This window comes from Rattus norvegicus, chromosome 5 (genome assembly GCF_036323735.1).
Source record: "Rattus norvegicus strain BN/NHsdMcwi chromosome 5, GRCr8, whole genome shotgun sequence".
Taxonomy (NCBI): Eukaryota; Metazoa; Chordata; class Mammalia; order Rodentia; family Muridae; genus Rattus; species Rattus norvegicus.
In genome coordinates, this window is record NC_086023.1 from 159,562,383 (window position 1) to 159,580,594 (window position 18,212).

An 18,212-nucleotide genomic window follows, 5' to 3' on the forward strand; every position below is an offset into this window, starting at 1 on the left:
ACCATGAGGGGAGCGCTAAGCCTCCCTCTGCCTTGGTTTCTACATAAATAATTCAGTGACGTGAACAGTCTTATCGCAGGGAGCTATTATGAGATTAAATAAAAAAAGACATATATAGAGTTGTGCTGGCTCTGAAATGCGCTGTGTAGCCCAGGCTGGCCCTAAACACATGCCAATCCTCTGGCCTCAGCCTCCTGAGTGCTGGGATCACAGACGCGAGTCACCATGCTCACAGAATGCCTTGAGAAAATGTGTGGTTTCACTATTTTCAACCCAATGCAGGCGTGTGTCTGCGCGCGGGTAGGTGTACGTGAGTGCAGATGTCTGTGGAGGCCTGAGACATTGTGTTCTCAGGAGCCGGAGTTATAGATGGTTTTGAGCTACCTGATGTAGGTGCTGGGAACTGAACTTCAGTCCTGTGCAAGAGCACCCAGCACTCTTACCTACTGACACATCTCTTCAGCTCCCTCATGCTTTTAAAAATAATTGAGGGTGTGTGTGGCTAGAGAGAGATGGCTCAGCAGTTAAGAGCACTGACTGCTCTTCTAGAGGTCCTGGGTTCCAGTCCCAGCACCCACATGGTGGCTCACAACCATCTCCGAGTTCAGTTCCAGGATATCTGACACCTTACCTTCTGGTTCTACAGCCGCGACACCCATGTGCTGCACAGGGACACACGTGAGCAAGACATCATCGCACATCAAATCAAATAAGCAAATCTTTGAAACACTTTGAGCTATGTGTGTGGGGGGGTGCACACCTCTAACCCCAGCACTCGGAAGGCAGAGGCCCACAGATTCATGTGAGTCTGAAGCCAGCACGGTCTACAAGTGAGTCCCGGGACGGCCAGGGCTACATACCGAGACTCTGTTGCAAAAACAAACAAAGCAGCAAACTGTTAAAAATAAAATTTTACTGGGACACGGCCCCAACCATTCACTTCAGGCCGCTGCTTATTGCTCTACAAGGACAGAGATCTGTAATCCAGCTACCCAAGGGACTGAGACACGCAAAGGGGAAGTGCGTTTTCTCCAGCGGAGCCTCAGTGGGTATACAGACCACACCTAAGGGAGACCTGCGCCCAGCAGTAGATGGGTTCGGAGGATTTGTTTGGTCTCCCAGTGCTTTGTCTGGCAGGTTTTTTTTTTCCTTTTTTAACCTTATAGATCTTTTAGTTAAATATTGTGGTTTTTAATTTTGTTTTCATAGGCTTTCTGTGTGTGACTGGGTATAGCGCACATTCTGCATGTAGGTGTTTCTTGTGATTTTTCTTAAACTCCCCACTCCTAATCTGGTTTTGTCCTAATCTGGTTTGTTTTTATTTAATTGTATTCTTATTAATTACTGTTATTTTAGATGCCTGTTTGTATTCTGATGAGAGACAGAGAGAGAGAGAGAGAGAGAAAGAGAGAGGGGGTATGGATCTGGATGGGTGGAAAAGAAGGACGGATCAGGGAGAAGTTAGGGAAGGGAAAAATCATAATCAGCATATACTTACTGTATGAAAAAAAATCTACTTTCAATAAAAAACACCAGACAGACAGACAGACACACGCACACACACACAGAGAGATAGACAGACAGAAACAGAGATAGAATACAAGTTTAAGATCAGCCTAAGGGTTACACAGTAATTTCAAAGCCAGCCTAAGTGACTTAGTGAGACCTGGTCTAAATTTAAGAAAGTAAAATTGGCCTGGGGCTGGGGCTGGGGCTGGGGCTGGAGCTGGGGCTGGGGCTGGAGCTGGAGCTGGGACTGGGGCTGGGGCTGGGGCTGGAGCTGGGGCTGGGGCTGGGGCTGGGGCTGGGGCTGGGGCTGGGGCTGGGGCTGGGGCTGGGGCTGGGGCTGGGGGATAGAGCACTTGACTAGGAGGTAGGAGGCCCTGGGTCTGATTCCTGGCACTTCAACAGCGTCTGCACAACTGTACCAGATGGACGCCCGATGGCTGTGCCTCCCGGCCAAGACAGATTCTGTCCTTCTAGAAGTGTAAGCCCAGCAATCCTTTCTTCCCTGAGTTTCTTTGGTCATTTGATCGCCAGGCTCGGTGAAGCCTTCAGGGGACCACAGCCTGACGCCCTCTTCTGGCCTCCGTGGGTACTGCATGCACGTGGTGCACAGTCCTGGACAGCTCCATAACTTCTATCTCGGGACTATCCTGAGCCACAGCATGGGGTTGAGTGACCCCAAATCCCTGGCTACAGGCAGCCCAACACACAGTCTTTATTCAGTGCATGTGTGTGTGTGTGTGTGTTGCACGCACGTGTGCGTGCGCGTGTGTGTGTGTGCGCGCGTGCGTGTGTTTTCATTGTCAGGCTGTTGGGCTTGGGGATAATTTATCACATAATTAACAACTGATACCCACTGTATGTGTATTAAACTTTAGTTTATGGTGTCCATGCGGATATGTACAATGTGCTTTGAAATGCATAACATACATTGGTTCCATTAACGAAGGCTAAGACACTCTGATTTAAAATAAGTAAGAAGGGGCTGGAGAGATGGCTCAGCGGTTAAGAGCCCTGGCCGCTCTTCCAGAAGAACTGAGTTCGATTCCCAGCAACCACATGGTGGTTCACAATGGTCTATAACTTCAGTTCCAGGGGCTCTAACACCCTCTTCTGGCCTCCGTGGGTACTGCATGCACATGGTGCGCAGACTTTCATGCAGGTAAAACACCCAAACATATAAAATAAACCAATATAAAATAAAACAGTTTAACAGAATATTACAGATAGAATTAGGTGGAGGCTCTCTGCAAAGTCATTTCTGTTTGCCAGCACCAAGGGTGGAGCCGAGGCCCTCGCACAAGAGGCACTCGTTCTCCCACAGGGATATACGCCCAGGATCCCGTCGTGCTAACCAGACTTATCTGGAACTCACTCTGTAGCTCAAGCAGGCACCAAAGCTGCCATCCTCCAGCCTCAGCCTTCCAAGTGGGACCTACTCTGTATGTTTGGAAATGTTTGCGTCTACATGTTGGGCCGACAGGCTGCTTCCAGAGCGTGGGTGGCTCAGTTGACGATGGTGGTGCCAGCCCTAGCATCCACTTGCCTCCTCCTCGTCCCAACAGTCCCCAGGTTAAGTACAGTTTTCGTGCTAGAGGAAGGTGCGATGGTTTGCATAAGCTTGGCGCAGGGAGTGGCACTATTAGAAGGTGTGGCCTTGTTGGAGGATATGTGTCACTGTGGGGGTGGGCTTGGGGACCCTCCTCCTAGCTCCTCCTGGGATGCTGAGTCTGTTCCTGACTTCCTTCGGGTGACGATGTAGAACTCAGCTCCTCCTGCACCATGCCTGCCTGGATGCTGCCATGAACCTCTGAACCCGTAAGCCAGCCCCAGTTAAATGTTGTCCTTTATAAAACTTACATTGGTCATGGTGTCTGTTCACAGCAATAAGACCTAAGACAGAGGGTAACTAGGTGAAAGGTCTCGAAAGGCCAGGGGAGGAAGTGGAGAGAGCCAAGAAACAGGGACGCACGTAGGGGCTGTGGAGCGGAGGCTGAGAAGACTAAGAAGGAAACCTTGGTCAAGCCGCCATGGAGGAAGCCTGGGGACTGTGCCCACGGCCTGAATTGACATCTAGTCTGCTGCTAGGGCTACTGTGGCCAGGAGGACAGGAATGGACAAGAGTGTCCTATCCCCAAACACGTGGAGACTTTTCAGGATGGTTTGGGGTAGGAGTTGGACAACACCCCAAAGGCTGTGTGTACCCCACACTACAAAGCTGTGGGTGGGTGGTCATAAGATACAGATTGCTAAATTAAACTAGAGCGGACAGATCTTCCCTCCGGGAAAGGACTTTCTCTGGTAAGCCTCACTCTTCTCTTCTCGCAGGTGCTGTAGTGACCAAACAATTTTACAACTTCCCAAGAGCTCTGTGGGCAAATGGGGTCTGCTCGTGCACCAAAGAGAATCGTGTAGATCCTGCTGAACACTGTATGTCCATGAACATGCATGCACACGTGTACGCCCACACCCTGCGCAGGGAACTGTGGTGAGGACTGGGGCTCAGAGACAAACCCAGGAGCTCAAAGGAGGAATCCAGAGGTTAGAACCGCACAGCTGGATGTTTCCTTGTTTTGTTTATCTTTAACTTTTTTCTCTTCCTCCTTCCTTCCTTCTCTTTCTTTTTTATTTCTTGAGACATGGTTTTGTGTAGCCCTGGCTATTCTGGAACCCAGTATGTAGACCAGTCTGGCTTCGAACTCACAGAGAACCGCTTGCCTCTGCCTCTCGAGTGCTGAGATTAAAGGTGTGCGCCATCGTGCCCCACCATATATGGTTTTATGCAAAACCAGGACTGTATGTATACTAGGCAAACACCCTACTAACCCCCCCCCATTTTCTCTATTTATTTAAGTAACCTTTTTTTTTTAATGTTTCATTTATTTTTAACTCTGTGTGCATGTGTGTGTGTGCCTGCATGGGGACGTGCTTATGGCCCATACATATCTGAGAAGGCCAGAGACAGCTTGCAGGAGTCAGTTCTTTCCTTCTACCTTGTGGGTTCTGGGAATTAAACTCAGGTTGTCAGAGTTGGTGGCAGGCCCCTTTCCCTATTTAGCCCTTTCACCTGCCCACCATTAACCAACTAGTGATAGTCTATATAGTTAGAGTCAGAGAAAAGTGAAAACCAAGGCCGACCATCTTCATGGCTTTAAACCCTCACCTGAAACCACCCCCAGAGCCTGGCACGTACCTTGCTTGATGACAGGAGACTTTGGGTTCATCATAAAGGAAAACATCTTCCCACTGGCACTCATGGGCCGCTGGTGAGGAGCAGATGGGGGGACCACGGCGGGTCTGGGACAACCCTGCGACCAACTTCTTTGTACCGAGGCTGACCGGATGCCCTGGTGGAAGGGCATGTTGGGGGGCGAGGACGACAGGTGTGACTGTGGATTTGGCCAAGGTGCTGAGCCCCTCACCCACGGGCAGGAGACCTGTGGGACAGATGGGAGGCTCAGGGGAGGTGATGTTTTCATACAGCACTGCTTGTCCTAAGATCCAGCTCACGAGTCGCTCCCTCCGAGAAACCTTGCAATGTTCCTCAAGTCTGGGACAATACCCTGCCTCGGGACCCTAGGCCATCATCACATCCCACCAAGAGATTCCCGACCCCCATCTAATGCAGTCAGTGTGGATGACGCTGAGGCTGGGCAAGGTCATGTTGTAAAAATAGGATGTGAGGATCAGGCCTGGGCACTTGCAGGCCTCCCACTTCTCGCAGACACCGACAGGCACCTAACAGACTGCCAGGGGCTGAGGACTCTCCTGGGAAGTGAGTTCACATCAAAGCTGCACACCCTGCTCCCCTTCCTGGGAACCAGAGAGCCTGGCTGCAGGCCCGAGCTGTGAAACCTTCCCATCCTCAGGAGCATATAACCCGGGACCTCGCTTTTGCCATGGTGGTTGGAGGGTTTGAGCCCTCTCCTCAGAGCTTCTGCTGTGCTCTCGATCTTGGTTCTGAGGCCTGAACTCTCCTGAGAGGCCCTGCCATCCTGTCGTCTGTCTGTCTTTCCACGGTATTAGTAAATGATTCTAGTAAGTTCTAGAACCGCTACGATCCATCTCAGTGCCCTCCTGAATCCTCATCCAGGACTTTCCACACGTGACATCTCCTGAGCCAGGGACATGACTCTGAGCTGCTGAACTGACAGGATGGCACTGCAGGGACCAGGCCTTTCCTCCTTCTTACCCACCCCAGACACAACTGCAGCTCCCACAGCGGATGCTGGGTGCGCCGTGCTGGGTGCAGGGGCATGAAAGAGAGTGTGAGGTGGGTCACTGAGAGTCAGACCAGCTCCAGGAATCCTCCCCTCCCCCACCCCAAGTCAATTCTATCCACACTAGTGTAGAGAGGGTCTCTAGCACTGTTTGGAAGAATCACCTGTCAGTAAAAATGTTCTTGGCCTATTGGCTTAGGCAGGAAATAGGGAGGTGGAAGTTCCGGGATAGAGAAAGGGTGCTGGGGTGTGGGGGAGACAGGCTGGAGAAAGAGGATTTGGGTCCCAGACACAGAGGAAGATGGTGGCACATAACCGGGGACCAGGTAACCAGCCATACAGCCTAACTTTGGATAGAATGATGGGATGACTAAGCTGTGAATTAGTCAGAGAACGAGCCAGAGACCTTGGCCAAGGCATTTGTAAATATATTTAAGTCTCAGAGTTGTTATTTGGGGAGCTTGGGGCTGGGAGGAAAAACAAGCATATAGGGAACTCCACACAACACACTATGGTCCGTCTACACATCCCAGGACTGAGATCTCGGGGGAGGGGCGGGACGCTGCCTCGAAGCCTTCGTCCTCAACTGCCTCAACCTGATTGTAGCAGGTGCCTTAGATCTGGGACACCACGGAGGTGTCTGGCTGCTTCAGTGGAGAGCCAAGAGCCTTCCCCCAGGAGGAACGTCAGAACCGGTCCCCGCGGGAGAGGCAATATGGTGTGGAGCTGACGCAGAACTGGTAATGAGGCGTCTCCCCTGTGCTTTGTCCTTCGGTGATGACGGCAACTGTGCTGTTGTCTGTTGCACAAGGCTCACCTATTCCCACGAAGCCCTTGAATGAGTCACCCAGGCTCAAGGCATGCTGGAGAGGGCCAGGCTCTAGACCTTAGCCTTCCTCTCTCTCCTGCCTCCCTCCCCCTCTGTCTTCCACCCCCTCTCCTCTCTGTGTTCTCTCTCCTTCTCTATGTCTATCCCCTCACCCCAGCCCCTGTCACCCCGTATGCCCGTGCCCTGTCTCTGTCTCCTTTCTCTGAGAATACCAAGGATACTTTGCAAGCGACAACCTGCGCTAGGAGCTTGGTGATCCCAATGTTTCCACAGCTGCCGTTCCTCTTTCTGAACACCAAACCCATGAGGAACAGAGAGTAGGTTCTAAACTGGAACTTGCTGAGATCTGTTCTGAAGTGTCCCCATCAAAGGAAGGCTGCCCCCTGCTCAGAAGCCTAACCCAGTCTAGATCAGGTCAAGGATCCTGGGCTTCCCAGAAGACTCTTAGAGCCAGCGAGGAGAAAAACATTCAGGGAAACAGAGTCACTTAGGAAAGCTGACCCACTGACTCACTGACTCACTTAGAATCTGTGGCCAGGAAGGGAACATGGCTGAGTCCTGTTCCTGGCTGGGCCCACTGGCCTCAGTTCTTTCTAGACTGTTCTAACTGGATTAAAAGATGAGTGTTGAACGTGCGGGCGGAATGCATCTCAGTGAACCACTCCCAGAGTCCTGATCAACGAGGAACGCCACCTCCTAGGACCCACTCTACACCACTGGGTGCGGGGGTGGTTCAGGGCAATCTCCCCGTCCCTATTTTATGGGAGGGACTAAGCAACTAGCCAGTCACATCCCCTGACTTGACTACAAAGATCGGTTCAAAGAACATGTGATCCAACTAGGGCTGAGTGGACTAGGCTAGACCCTAGGATCTACCCTAGCTGACTCTCTAGACTAGAGAATGTGGTAACGACGAGGGAGGAGGAGCCAGGGAGAAGAGTGGGAAGGAGGAGGAGCCAGCGAGGAGAGGGGGAAGGAGGAGGAGCCAGCGAGGAGAGGGGGAAAGAGGAGGAGCCAACGAGGAGAGGGGGAAAGGAGGAGCCAGGGAGGAGAGGGGGAAGGAGGAGGAGCCAGCAAGGAGAGGGGGAAGGAGGAGGAGCCAGCAAGGAGAGGGGGAAGGAGGAGGAGCCAGGGAGGAGAGGGGAAAGGAGGAGGAGCCAGGGAGGAGAGGGGAAAGGAGGAGGAGCCAGCGAGGAGAGGGGGAAGGAGGAGGAGCCAGCGAGGAGAGGGGGAAGGAGGAGGAGCCAGGGAGGAGAGGGGGAAGGAGGAGGAGCCAGGGAGGAGAGGGGGAAGGAGGAGGAGCCAGGGAGGAGAGGGGGAAGGAGGAGGAGCCAGGGAGGAGAGGGGGAAGGAGGAGGAGCCAGGGAGGAGAGGGGGAAGGAGGAGGAGCCAGGGAGGAGAGGGGGAAAGAGGAGGAGCCAGCGAGGAGAGGGGGAAAGAGGAGGAGCCAGCGAGGAGAGGGGGAAAGAGGAGCCAACGAGGAGAGGGGAAAGGAGGAGCCAGGGAGGAGAGGGGGAAGGAGGAGGAGCCAGCAAGGAGAGGGGAAGAACACCCAAAATTTACCCCGTCGTAATATCACTCAAGCTGCTTTGCACCGTGTCTTATAAACTCGATTTCTTCCCACTCCTGGCTCCCTTTCCTACCCCTTTCTCCTTTCTTTCTCTTTGAACTTTTCTGCTCTGCATACCCCATACAAACTGAACCTCTACCCCGACTCAAATATGAGCTAATGGGACAATGTTTTTTAAAGAGATGTTGTGTCTGTGTCTGTGTCTACGAGTGCAGGAACTTAGAGGTGCTGGAGCTCCTGGAGTAGGAACAGCAGTTGTGGGCCCTGATGTGGGTGCTGGGCACTTAATTAGGTTCCTCTGAGGGAGCAGAGCATGCTCTTAACCGCTGAGCCACCTCTCCAGACCGGAGCTGGGTCATTTTATGATCGGCTTATTTCTCTTGGCGCACCCTCCTCAAGAGTTAAAGCACTGTCGCAGGTGTCTGTGATAGAAGCAGATGGGTGTGCTGTGTTCCCTGTTGTAAGACTCCATAAGGGCTCTCCTCACATACGCATGTTCTAAGCACTGGTAAGGACCTGTCAACTGTCAGTTAACTTTTTTTTTTTTTTCCGGAGCTGGGGACCGAACCCAGGGCCTTGTGCTTGCTAGGCAAGCGCTCTACCACGGAGCTAAATCCCCAACCCCGTCAGTTAACTTTTCATCTAGATAAACCTAGATGGCATCTCAGGAGGGTGTGTGGCTCAGTGGCTTTAGGACTATACACCCCTAACTTCAGAGGGGGGGGGTGCAAACACCATGGATCTCAACGACTTAGCTGAACACCAGACCTTGTCTATACTTTGGGATGGATGATAGCCTTTGTTCTTTTTTAAACAAAAGCATCTCTCTGTGTGTTATGTGTGTGGGTGCACTTGCGTGTGTATGTGTACATGTGTGTGCATGTGTGAGATACTGTGTGTACATGTGTGTGCATGTGTGAGAATTGTGTGTTTGTGTGTGTTTGTGTGTTTGCCTGTGTGAATGTGTATGTTGGCAAGATTGACATTGGGGTGTCTTCCTCAGCTGCGTCTCCATCTTCATTATTTTTTGATTTCCTGGGGTCTCACACTGAACCTCCCTGTTTCAGCCATACAGATCCCTACAGCCTTCTGGGTCTCAAAGTAACACAGATGGTATTCACACGGAAGGTTGTCCTCTGGCTTCCACATACAGCCATACATGTTCTGAGGCCTCACATTCTCTCCATAAAAATAAACAGTTAATTGTAATTCAATGTGTAAAATAAAGACCCAAGGCTGTCCGGCTACGTACAACTGAGTAAAGTAAACCCTTGGAGAGAGGAGGAGTCTTCCTCAGGGGGAGGGGAGGAAGACCTCAGGGTAGGCAGAACCTCTGTAATGGAATTTTCTGTGGCTACGCTTCCCTGTAGGTGGCTCATGTCTCCCATGGAGGCTGAACTATAACTGGTTCTTGTTGCCAGAGAGCAGAAACAGTGCCTCTAGCATGGAGAAACCTGACAGGTGCTGCCCTCATCCAGGTGCCTCTGAGGGGTTGGGGCAGTAAGTCCAGGCCACCTTAGTTGGTCAGGGCTTTCTGAAAGCTTTGACCCGGTCTAATGAGAGGGAGGTCTCTGGTGTATTCAGACTAAGGGACGGTCTCCAGGATGTCTGGTCAGGGCTCCTTAAGCCTTCCAAGGAGAGAGAGTGTTACGTAGTGCAGGAGTACAGTGGTAGAATGCAGCATAGGTCCTGGCTGGCTGGGATGCGGGTCCTGGGGTGCAGTTATAGTAAGGAGTCAGAATGGATCCTCTCTCTGTTCGTGATATTTGTTGACAATGGGGCAATAATGGGAAAAGGTGTCAGTGAACTGTTACAATTAAAGCCTTTCTGTAATTATGTTAAAATAAGGCTAGTATGCCACATATGTTCATATGTGTGTTTACTCATGTGTATATGTGTGTGTGCATGTGTGCGTGTGTCTGTGTCAGTGTGCTAGAAGACAACTTCAGGTGTTCCTCAGGACCTATTAGTCCCTCCCTCCCTCCTTCCCTGCCTGCCTGCCTCCTGTCTGTCTGTCTGTCAAAACAAAGTCTCTCACTGCCCTGGATCTGGCACAGGATGCTAGACTGTCTGGCTTGTGAGCCCCAGAGACCAACCCATCTCCAACTTCACTGCCTTAGAGCTGGGATTACAAATGTGCCACCCCAAGGGGCCTGAGGATCAAGTTCAGTTTTTTGTTTGTTCGCTTGTTTGCTTTGTTTTGTTTTACAGGACCACTCTACTTTCAATGCAGCCTTAGCTGACCCGTTACTCCCTACCTAGACCAGGCTGGTTTTGAACTCACAGCCTACCCAGCTCAGCCTCTTGAGTGCTGGGATTAAAGGCAAGCGCCATCACACAGGGATGAAATTTAGCTTTGCATGTTTGCAAAACAAATACTTTATCAACTGAGATAACCCCTTCAGCCCTGGGTTGTTTGTTTGTTTGATTGATTTTTAGATCTTAAGTTATAAGACTAAAACACACACACGAACAAACAAGTACAGATTCTACCTGCAGTGGCTCAAATAGGGGAGTTCCTTAGATCCACTGCCAAGCCACTTCCTCTGATTGTGCTCTCACTAATGCACCATAGCTGGAAGGACATGCCTCCCCATAACCCCCACCCATGTGCTCCCCAGCAATGACAATTCTGACTACCAGATAGGCTGGACACAAAAGTGCAGTTCCACAGCCAGGCCAGCAGAAGGCGCTGTTTGGTACCTGGCCAAACAGCCTTCAGAGGTGGCTCCATAATTTCAAATGGGGTAAAAGTATTTAAGCCCCACCCCCAGAGTAACATTATGCTGGGGCTTTTCAGTCTGAGAGACCAAGATTATATTTTGTTGGACCTAGAGGTACCAAGTGATGTCCTTAAGCTTTAGACCATTAAAGGTAGACACCTCTGAATCTGCTTGTTCCAAAGCCTTTCTTTTGGTCTTTGTCTCCCTGCATCTGGCTTATGGTGTTCTCTCCTCTCTGTAAACCTTCAGGTCAGAGCCTTGCCCTTCCGGGTGGAAGCTGGATTAAGCATGTGCCACAAGTAGGGACAGGAAGCTTCGGGTGATCCTCAGGGGTCTGCACCGTCCCTCTGGTCCCCCAGCCCCAGTCCCGATGCCATGCATGTGGTCTGTACCACACCTTCCCTGGGGTAGTCTGCTGTCCCACGCCCTCCTGTTCCGGTTTCTGGAACTTTCCTTTGATATAAAGGGCCCTGGCTCTGGATTCCATATGCATCAGCAGGTCCCTCTAGAAGAAGTTCAGCACAGAAGAAACAGCACGCACGGGTGAGCTGGGGGAAGACGACCAACGCTTGTCCTGATCATTCCTGCCAGCCCTCCAGTCCCCGACACACTACCCTGCTGCAGACACCATGGCCTGACACCATGGCCTTCTCAAGAGTTGAGATTACTTAAAGTCAGTGAAGATAGAAATCTCTGGGTGGAGCCTCTCAGCCGGCATCTTCCAGCATCCTCCCCGGAGCAGACTGTTCCAGAGGAGAACGGATTATCGTCATTTTCATCTCTGGATCCTGACAGGGACGCTCTGCTCAGGTAGTAGGAACTCTTCCTGAAATGCACCATCAGTGTGTCCCCATCTGTGGACATCTGGGCGGCGCTGGGATGCACCTTGACTTTTCTACGGAAAAGACTTCTTCCCCTCTCTCAATTCTATGTGTTTGTGTGAGTGTGTGTGCGCGTGTGCGTACGCACACACATGTTCTTTTATTTTTTCAATTTTCACAAGTATATATGGATGCATGTATGGGCGCATGTATGTTTGTGAGCACACATACACATGGAAGCCAGAGATCTACACCAGCTGTCCTTTACAATTACCTCTACTTCAGTGTTTAATCAGAGTCTCTCGATGAATCTGGTGCTCGTAGGTTCGGCTAGCTAGCCTGGCTGGCCTCCGCGCCCAGCTCTTTTGTGTGAATGCTGGGGAGACGACAGCTCAGGAGCTAAAGCATTTGCCACACAGGGTGTGAGGACTGGAGTGTGAATTCCCAGAACCCACGTAAGTGCTTGGCGGCCATGGCGGCCCACCTGTCACTCCAGCCTTAGAAAGCAGAGCAGGCTGGCTACTGGACTACCCATATTGGTGAGCTCTGGGTTTGATTGAGAGATCCTGCCTCAAAGAATAAGGTCAAAGCGTCACTGAGGATGACTTCTGACCCCTTTAGGATTCCATATTGTCATAATAGGGTTTCATTGCTGTGGGGAAGACATCATGACTTCAGCAACTCTTATAAAGAACAACATTTAACTGGGGCCTGGCTTACAGGTTCAGAGATTCAGTCCAACATCATTAAGGCGGGAAGCATGGCAGGCAGCATCTAGGCAAGCATGGCGCTCTAGAGGAGCTGAGAATTCTACCTCACGTTCCGAAGGCAGCTAGAAGGCGGCTGGTTCCCACATGGCTAGAAGGAAGGTCTCAAAGCCCACCGCAACAGTGACACACTTCCTCCAACAAGACCACACCAACTCCAACAAGGCCACATCCCCAACAGTGCCACTCCGTGGGGCAAGCATCTTCAAACCACCCCACACATTCGAGTGCACACTGTTAAACACATCCACTGGCCCACACACGTGCAAATATGCATGCTCACATGAAACATGTAGAAATCAAAGACCAAATTCACGCTTGCCAGCCAGCACTTTACCCACTGGGCCGTCTTCCCAGCCCCTCCCGTTCAGTTCTGAATTCATGTCGTCCTAAGAGCTGATCCCTCAGACCCAGGAAAATGCCTGTGAGAGCCATCAGTGAGAAGGTCCCAGATAGTCACATGACCACCCAAGACAAATAACTGGGAAAACAAAACAATCAAATCTGCTGTCAAGGCTGCAGGCGAGGCCCTGCTCCCAGTGAGCCTTGTGCAGAGTCTGCTGAAGTAGTGAGTTAACGAAACTGGACGAGATGGATTCCTGAGCATTACTGGATCGCCGGGAGCAAGCCAGGCCGGAAGCAGACGCTTTCGAGTTACACGGTTTTGTTTGGTTGTTTTGCTCAGTTTGATCTGGGTTTCTGTCACCTGACAACAGTAAAATTTCCTGGACAATAAGCTCACTGAGACTTCACATAAGTGCCACCGTGTCCCCACAGGCAAGGCGCCCTACAGGTTCTGACAGGCTTACTGCATACAGAACTTAAGTCAAACGGGGAGGGAGAGATTTAGGGTAAGACAGGAAGTGAAACTTAAGAGGGATGGGAAGTAAAAAGCCACTCAGCTACAACCACAAACCCCACGTCCAGCTACAGCAGTGGTTCTCAGCCTTCCTAACGCTGCTTTAATATAGTTCCTCGTGGCTTGGTGACCCCAACCATACAATTATTTTAGTTGCTACCTCATAACTGTAACTCTGTCGCTGTTAAAGTTTTTTTTAAATATTTATTTACTTCTGTCTGCATGTATGCCTGTGTGCCGGATCTCATTACAGATGGTTGTGAGCCATCATGTGGTTGCTGGGAGTTGAACTCAGGACCTCTTAAAGAGCAGACAGTGCTCTTAACCTCTGAGCCCTCCCTCCAGCCACTGTTATAAATTGTATAGATATCACTGTTTTTCCAATGGTCTTTTAGGGTTGCGACCCACAGGTTGAGAACCACTGAGTTGTGGCCTACTTCAGAGCACAAACAAATCCACTTTCTTGCTTCAGAAGTTACATTTTGGAAACATTCCTAAGTTCTCAAAAAACAAAACAAAACAAAACAAAACCTCCCAAAGGACCAGGTTCCTTTTGTAACACTCGAGGTGTACAGTTTATATTAATGGCCTAGAGCATTTACCTCGATGTGGCTAGAATATGCAAATACTCACATTTGCATACACATAGGAACACATTTGCATATGCATATCCACCGTTGCTGTTTTAAAGAGACAGTGGAAAGAGTGTTCAAAGTCTACTTTTCCCGACCTCTCAGTTAGCTGAGTAAACTATTAACCCACACAGCCCTAAGCAAACAGAGGAGGGCTCAGTGCGAGTTAGTCCCTTCTCTCTCTGCCTCTGTTTTTAAATTCTTCTTTGGGGGATTGCATAAAGCAAGAGGGGGCACAGCAGTGTTGCCAGGGTAGGTTGGTGAACTGACTTTGCCAGTGGACCTGGAAGGTAAACAGAGGCAGCAGCCACATGAACAGGCAAGGCTGTGCCCCGATAAAACTTCATTTACAAGCACAGGTACCGGATTCTGCTTTGCTCAGTGCAAGGAACAAAATAATGGTTCGTTTTTTAAAGTGCCTTGAGCCAGCTTAGGTCCAAGTGCAGACAAACAGAGAACACTGGCTCCTCACCCAGACTCTGCTAGTCTAATTGCCTGTCAACACGAACTGAGAGGAAGGACTGGGCAGGATGGAGCTCGTCTTTAATCCCAGCGCTTGGGAGGCCTAGGCAGGTGGAGCTCTGAGTTCTGGGCCAGCCTGGTCTACATAGTAAGTTCAGGTCAGCCAGGGCTACATAGAGAGACCTTGTCTCAAAAAAAACAAAAACAAAAACAAAAACAAAACAGTGACAGAATGAGAGTATAAGATTAATAAGACTGTTATTATCATTATATAATATAATGTATGATATACTATGTAACATATTAAATATAATACATTATAATATATAAGTATATAATATATTTATATTTATATATTATTATTGATATCAAGATTGTGCTTGACAAGCTTTAAAATAGACAGGCTGTAAAACATGTGTGCACGCATGCACACATGCGCACACGCACACACACACACCCAAATGAAAATAAAATGATCTTTTAAACAGACAAAATAAAGACAAATATAAGCAGAGAAGGAAAAGTCAAGGCTCAGGTGACGTGGGATTGTACCCTCCTGGTCACTCAGCCAGTGAGGAAAGGGCTTGCACTGTGGTCGCAGTAACTGTTCTCTGTGCTCAGCCGTGGGTCAGCCATGGTGTCGAGGCTTGCAAAGTTGTAAAGTATCCTCCCTCGAGCTCAGTAGCCTGAGCCTCAGCGCTCTTCTGGGGAGGCACATTTCCCACACTCGGACCGAGCTCGCTCACCTGCCCCTCTGGCTAAGGGGACGGGATGTATCTTTAAGGAAATCTGGCTCCACTTGGTTCTCTGCCTCTTCCCACTTGACAGAGATGAGTGTGTGTTCTCTGGGCCTCGGCTATTCATGGCGCCTACCTGCATTTTGAGGAACTGAAGTAGAGGATGTCCATGGAGCGCCTGGTGCCCTCCCTGACTCCTCAACACTAGTTATCAGGCATCGCTGTCATCGTCAACTGAGGAAGATGGGGTGGGGGGGAACCAGGCTTGCCAGGTGTGCTCTGGGCAGAAGCTGAGGCGGAAGAGGAAGCCTGTGACTCAAGTGTGTTTTCTTCCCTTTCCATGACAGGGTGTGTCAGGAGCAGCAGGCTGGGGGGTGGGGGATGCGGTTTGAGCTTTCACACGACCAGAGTCCACCGGGCTCTGGTAAAGTCCTCTGAGATTAGAGCCCAAGTGATCTGGCCACTGCTGAGAGGAAACCTAGGGGCTAGGGACATGGCCTGCTGCATGCAAGCGTGAGGACCCAAGTTCGTGTCCCTATGTGAAGCCTGCTGTGGTCCAGGGTACCTCTGTGATGCCAGCACTCGTAAAGTGAGACGGGGCATGGAGTCAGGAAATTTCTCCAAGGCCCATGGGCCAGCTAGCCTGGTGTACACAGTGACAGATAAGACATCCTGTCTCGAACGTGAGGGACAACACCTGAGCTTGTCCTCTGTCCTCTACACATGTGCCGTGGTGCAGGCACGCCACATACACAAACAAACACAGACAGACAGACAGACAAACATTTTTGTTTTAAAGACAAAAGCCAGGAAGCTTAGTCCTTGAGTGATTTTCATCCACCTACAGAAACTCAAAAGGAGAAGAGGAACCCATGACTCTCGTGGATCTGCTTTGGCAGAAAATTGGAACCGCAAGCCCTGAAGAGGTAGGGATTCGGCTTGGTTAGTGATGCGCTTCGCCGGCATGAATTACATACGCCCTGGGTTCCATCCTCAGCACTTTGTAATTCACTCTCAGTGGTGTACACCAGTGATCCCAGCCCTTTGGAGGAGGAGGATGGGGGGTAGAGAAGGAGGAGGGGGAGGGAGGAGAGGGAAGAGGGTGGGGAGGGGGGAGGGGGAGGAGGTTGAGGGGGAGGAAAAGGGGGAAGAGGAAGGGGAATCAGAAGTTTAAAGGCATCCTTGGCTGCATAGTGAGTTCAAGGCTAGCTTGGGCTTCAAATGCAAGACAAAAGAAAATGTCCCCCAAATGCTGGATGAGATTCATGAGACACTCTCGCTATATCCCCCTACCATCTTGTTTTTGTTTTTGTAGCCCACAGTCCAGGTCTCGAGACCAACAGAAAGGAAGCTCACAGGAAAGTATCAGAGCCCACCCAGCCTGTCTCTCATCCTGGGGAAGATAACCTAGGAGACGCATCTCTGGGCTTGCCCGTGAGGCGCTATCTTGAGGATGTTACCTGAGGTGGGGAGACACACCCAGGATGTACCTGACGTGGGTACCATCGTCCCACGGGCTTCGAAGTCCTCACGAAAAGGAGAAAGCAGCTGAGCACTGCTGCTCTGCTTCCTGACTGTGGGAGTCATGTGACACACACTCCTGTCACCGTAAGGGACGGGACTGTGCTATCCTCGGCCTGTGAGGCCAAATGACCCTTCCTCCCTTGAGTAGCCCCTGCCATGGCTTTTGTTATGAGCAACTGATACACACCAGGAAGCGGCTTTTACAGAGAAGGAGTAATGGCTGTCTGAGCTACTGGGGTGGGGTGGGGGCAGGGAGTGAAGGGTAGGGGTGCGGGTGGGGGTTGGGGGGTGAGGGGTGGGGGTGAAGGGGTGAGGTAGGAGTGAGGACAGGGGTGGGGTAAAGGGTGGGTGTGAGGAGTGGGGGGTGAAGGGTAGGGGTGGGGGTGAAGGGTGGAGCTGAAGGGTGGGGTGGAGGGGAGAGGATGAGGGGTGGTGGGGTTAGTATTCGAGGGCCTGGAGTTTCAGTTTCATAAGCTGGTTCTATGAATGGCCACACAACTGAGAGAAGGGACTTAAAGCAAACAAGCTTAGCTCCACGGGCTTGGCTGAGGATGGTGAATTCCATGACAAATGTATTTCCACCACGGTTTTTAAAAAAGAAACAAACACCACGGGCTTCTTATGGGTGTGTGTGTGTGTGTGTGTGTGTGTGTGTGTGTGTGTGTGAGGGGGTGCATTTCGAAAGCACTTTTCGAGGGCTCCGTGACTCTTGAGGACTTATTTGAGTTTCCTGAGAATTTACTTGACTTACCATACAATAGGTGAGGTTCATGCTGAGTAACCCACCCTTGGGTGATGGCAGCTGGCAAGCAAATGACCTCCACACTCAGGAGGTGGTCAGGGGTGGTGGTGGGGATGGGGATCGTGACGCTCATTCCCTGTTGTAGCTGTAGCCATATTTTCCCAGGGGTACACACACCTCAAAACCACCAACCCCACTCCCAAAACGCATGTACTTCGTTGTAGAACTATTTAACCTCGGGAAAATGTCTTTTTGAGAAAGCACCGGGGAGATAGCTCAGTGGATAAAGGTGCTCGCCTCCAAATCTGATAACCATAACCTCTTTCAGCCTGAGGCTTCCTGAGTTTTGAGTTCTCTTCAACGTAAATCGAGATTATAATTTAGACTGTGACTTCAGATCTATTTCTGATGTGGACCAAAATAACAACTGTGCGGATCACAGACATGGGCGTTCGCGGTACCGTGGAGAAGACTCTGCCCTATGGAGGATCCGTATGCAACCAGAGAATAGCAGCAGAGCGGAGCAGCCCGGAAGGGAGGCGCCCATCTCTCTGTTCTCAGAATCATTCAACTGCTTCCGGCCCCTCTGAAACCACTGCGGGTCTGAACTGATGCGCACTTTGCAAGCAATTGCATGTAGTGCAATGAAGTGCCCATCAGAGGGCGCTGACACGCTTCCCTCCCCAATCCCCCTGGGATGCACCAGGATTGAGATTAGGTAGAGTCTTATTGCTATGTCATATGCGGGCAGTGTGGGGTTGCACAGTGCTTCCGGTGGCTGTATCTGAGAACAGGACCGAATGCCCAAGCCAGCGTAGCA

At 50.8% G+C, this 18,212-nt stretch overlaps 1 protein-coding gene across 12 annotated transcripts in view; it reads right to left on the bottom strand.

Moving 5' to 3' along the window:
* The window catches only part of Fhad1 (forkhead associated phosphopeptide binding domain 1), a 119,345-nt gene that overhangs the window by 88,272 nt on the left and 12,861 nt on the right, over positions 1-18,212 (bottom strand). For all 12 annotated transcript variants that reach the window (XM_039110639.2, XM_063288294.1, XM_039110637.2 and 9 more), the window contains one exon: positions 4,700-4,943. In XM_039110639.2, the coding sequence (XP_038966567.1) occupies positions 4,700-4,943 (244 nt within the window). The remainder of the gene's footprint in view (positions 1-4,699; positions 4,944-18,212) is intronic.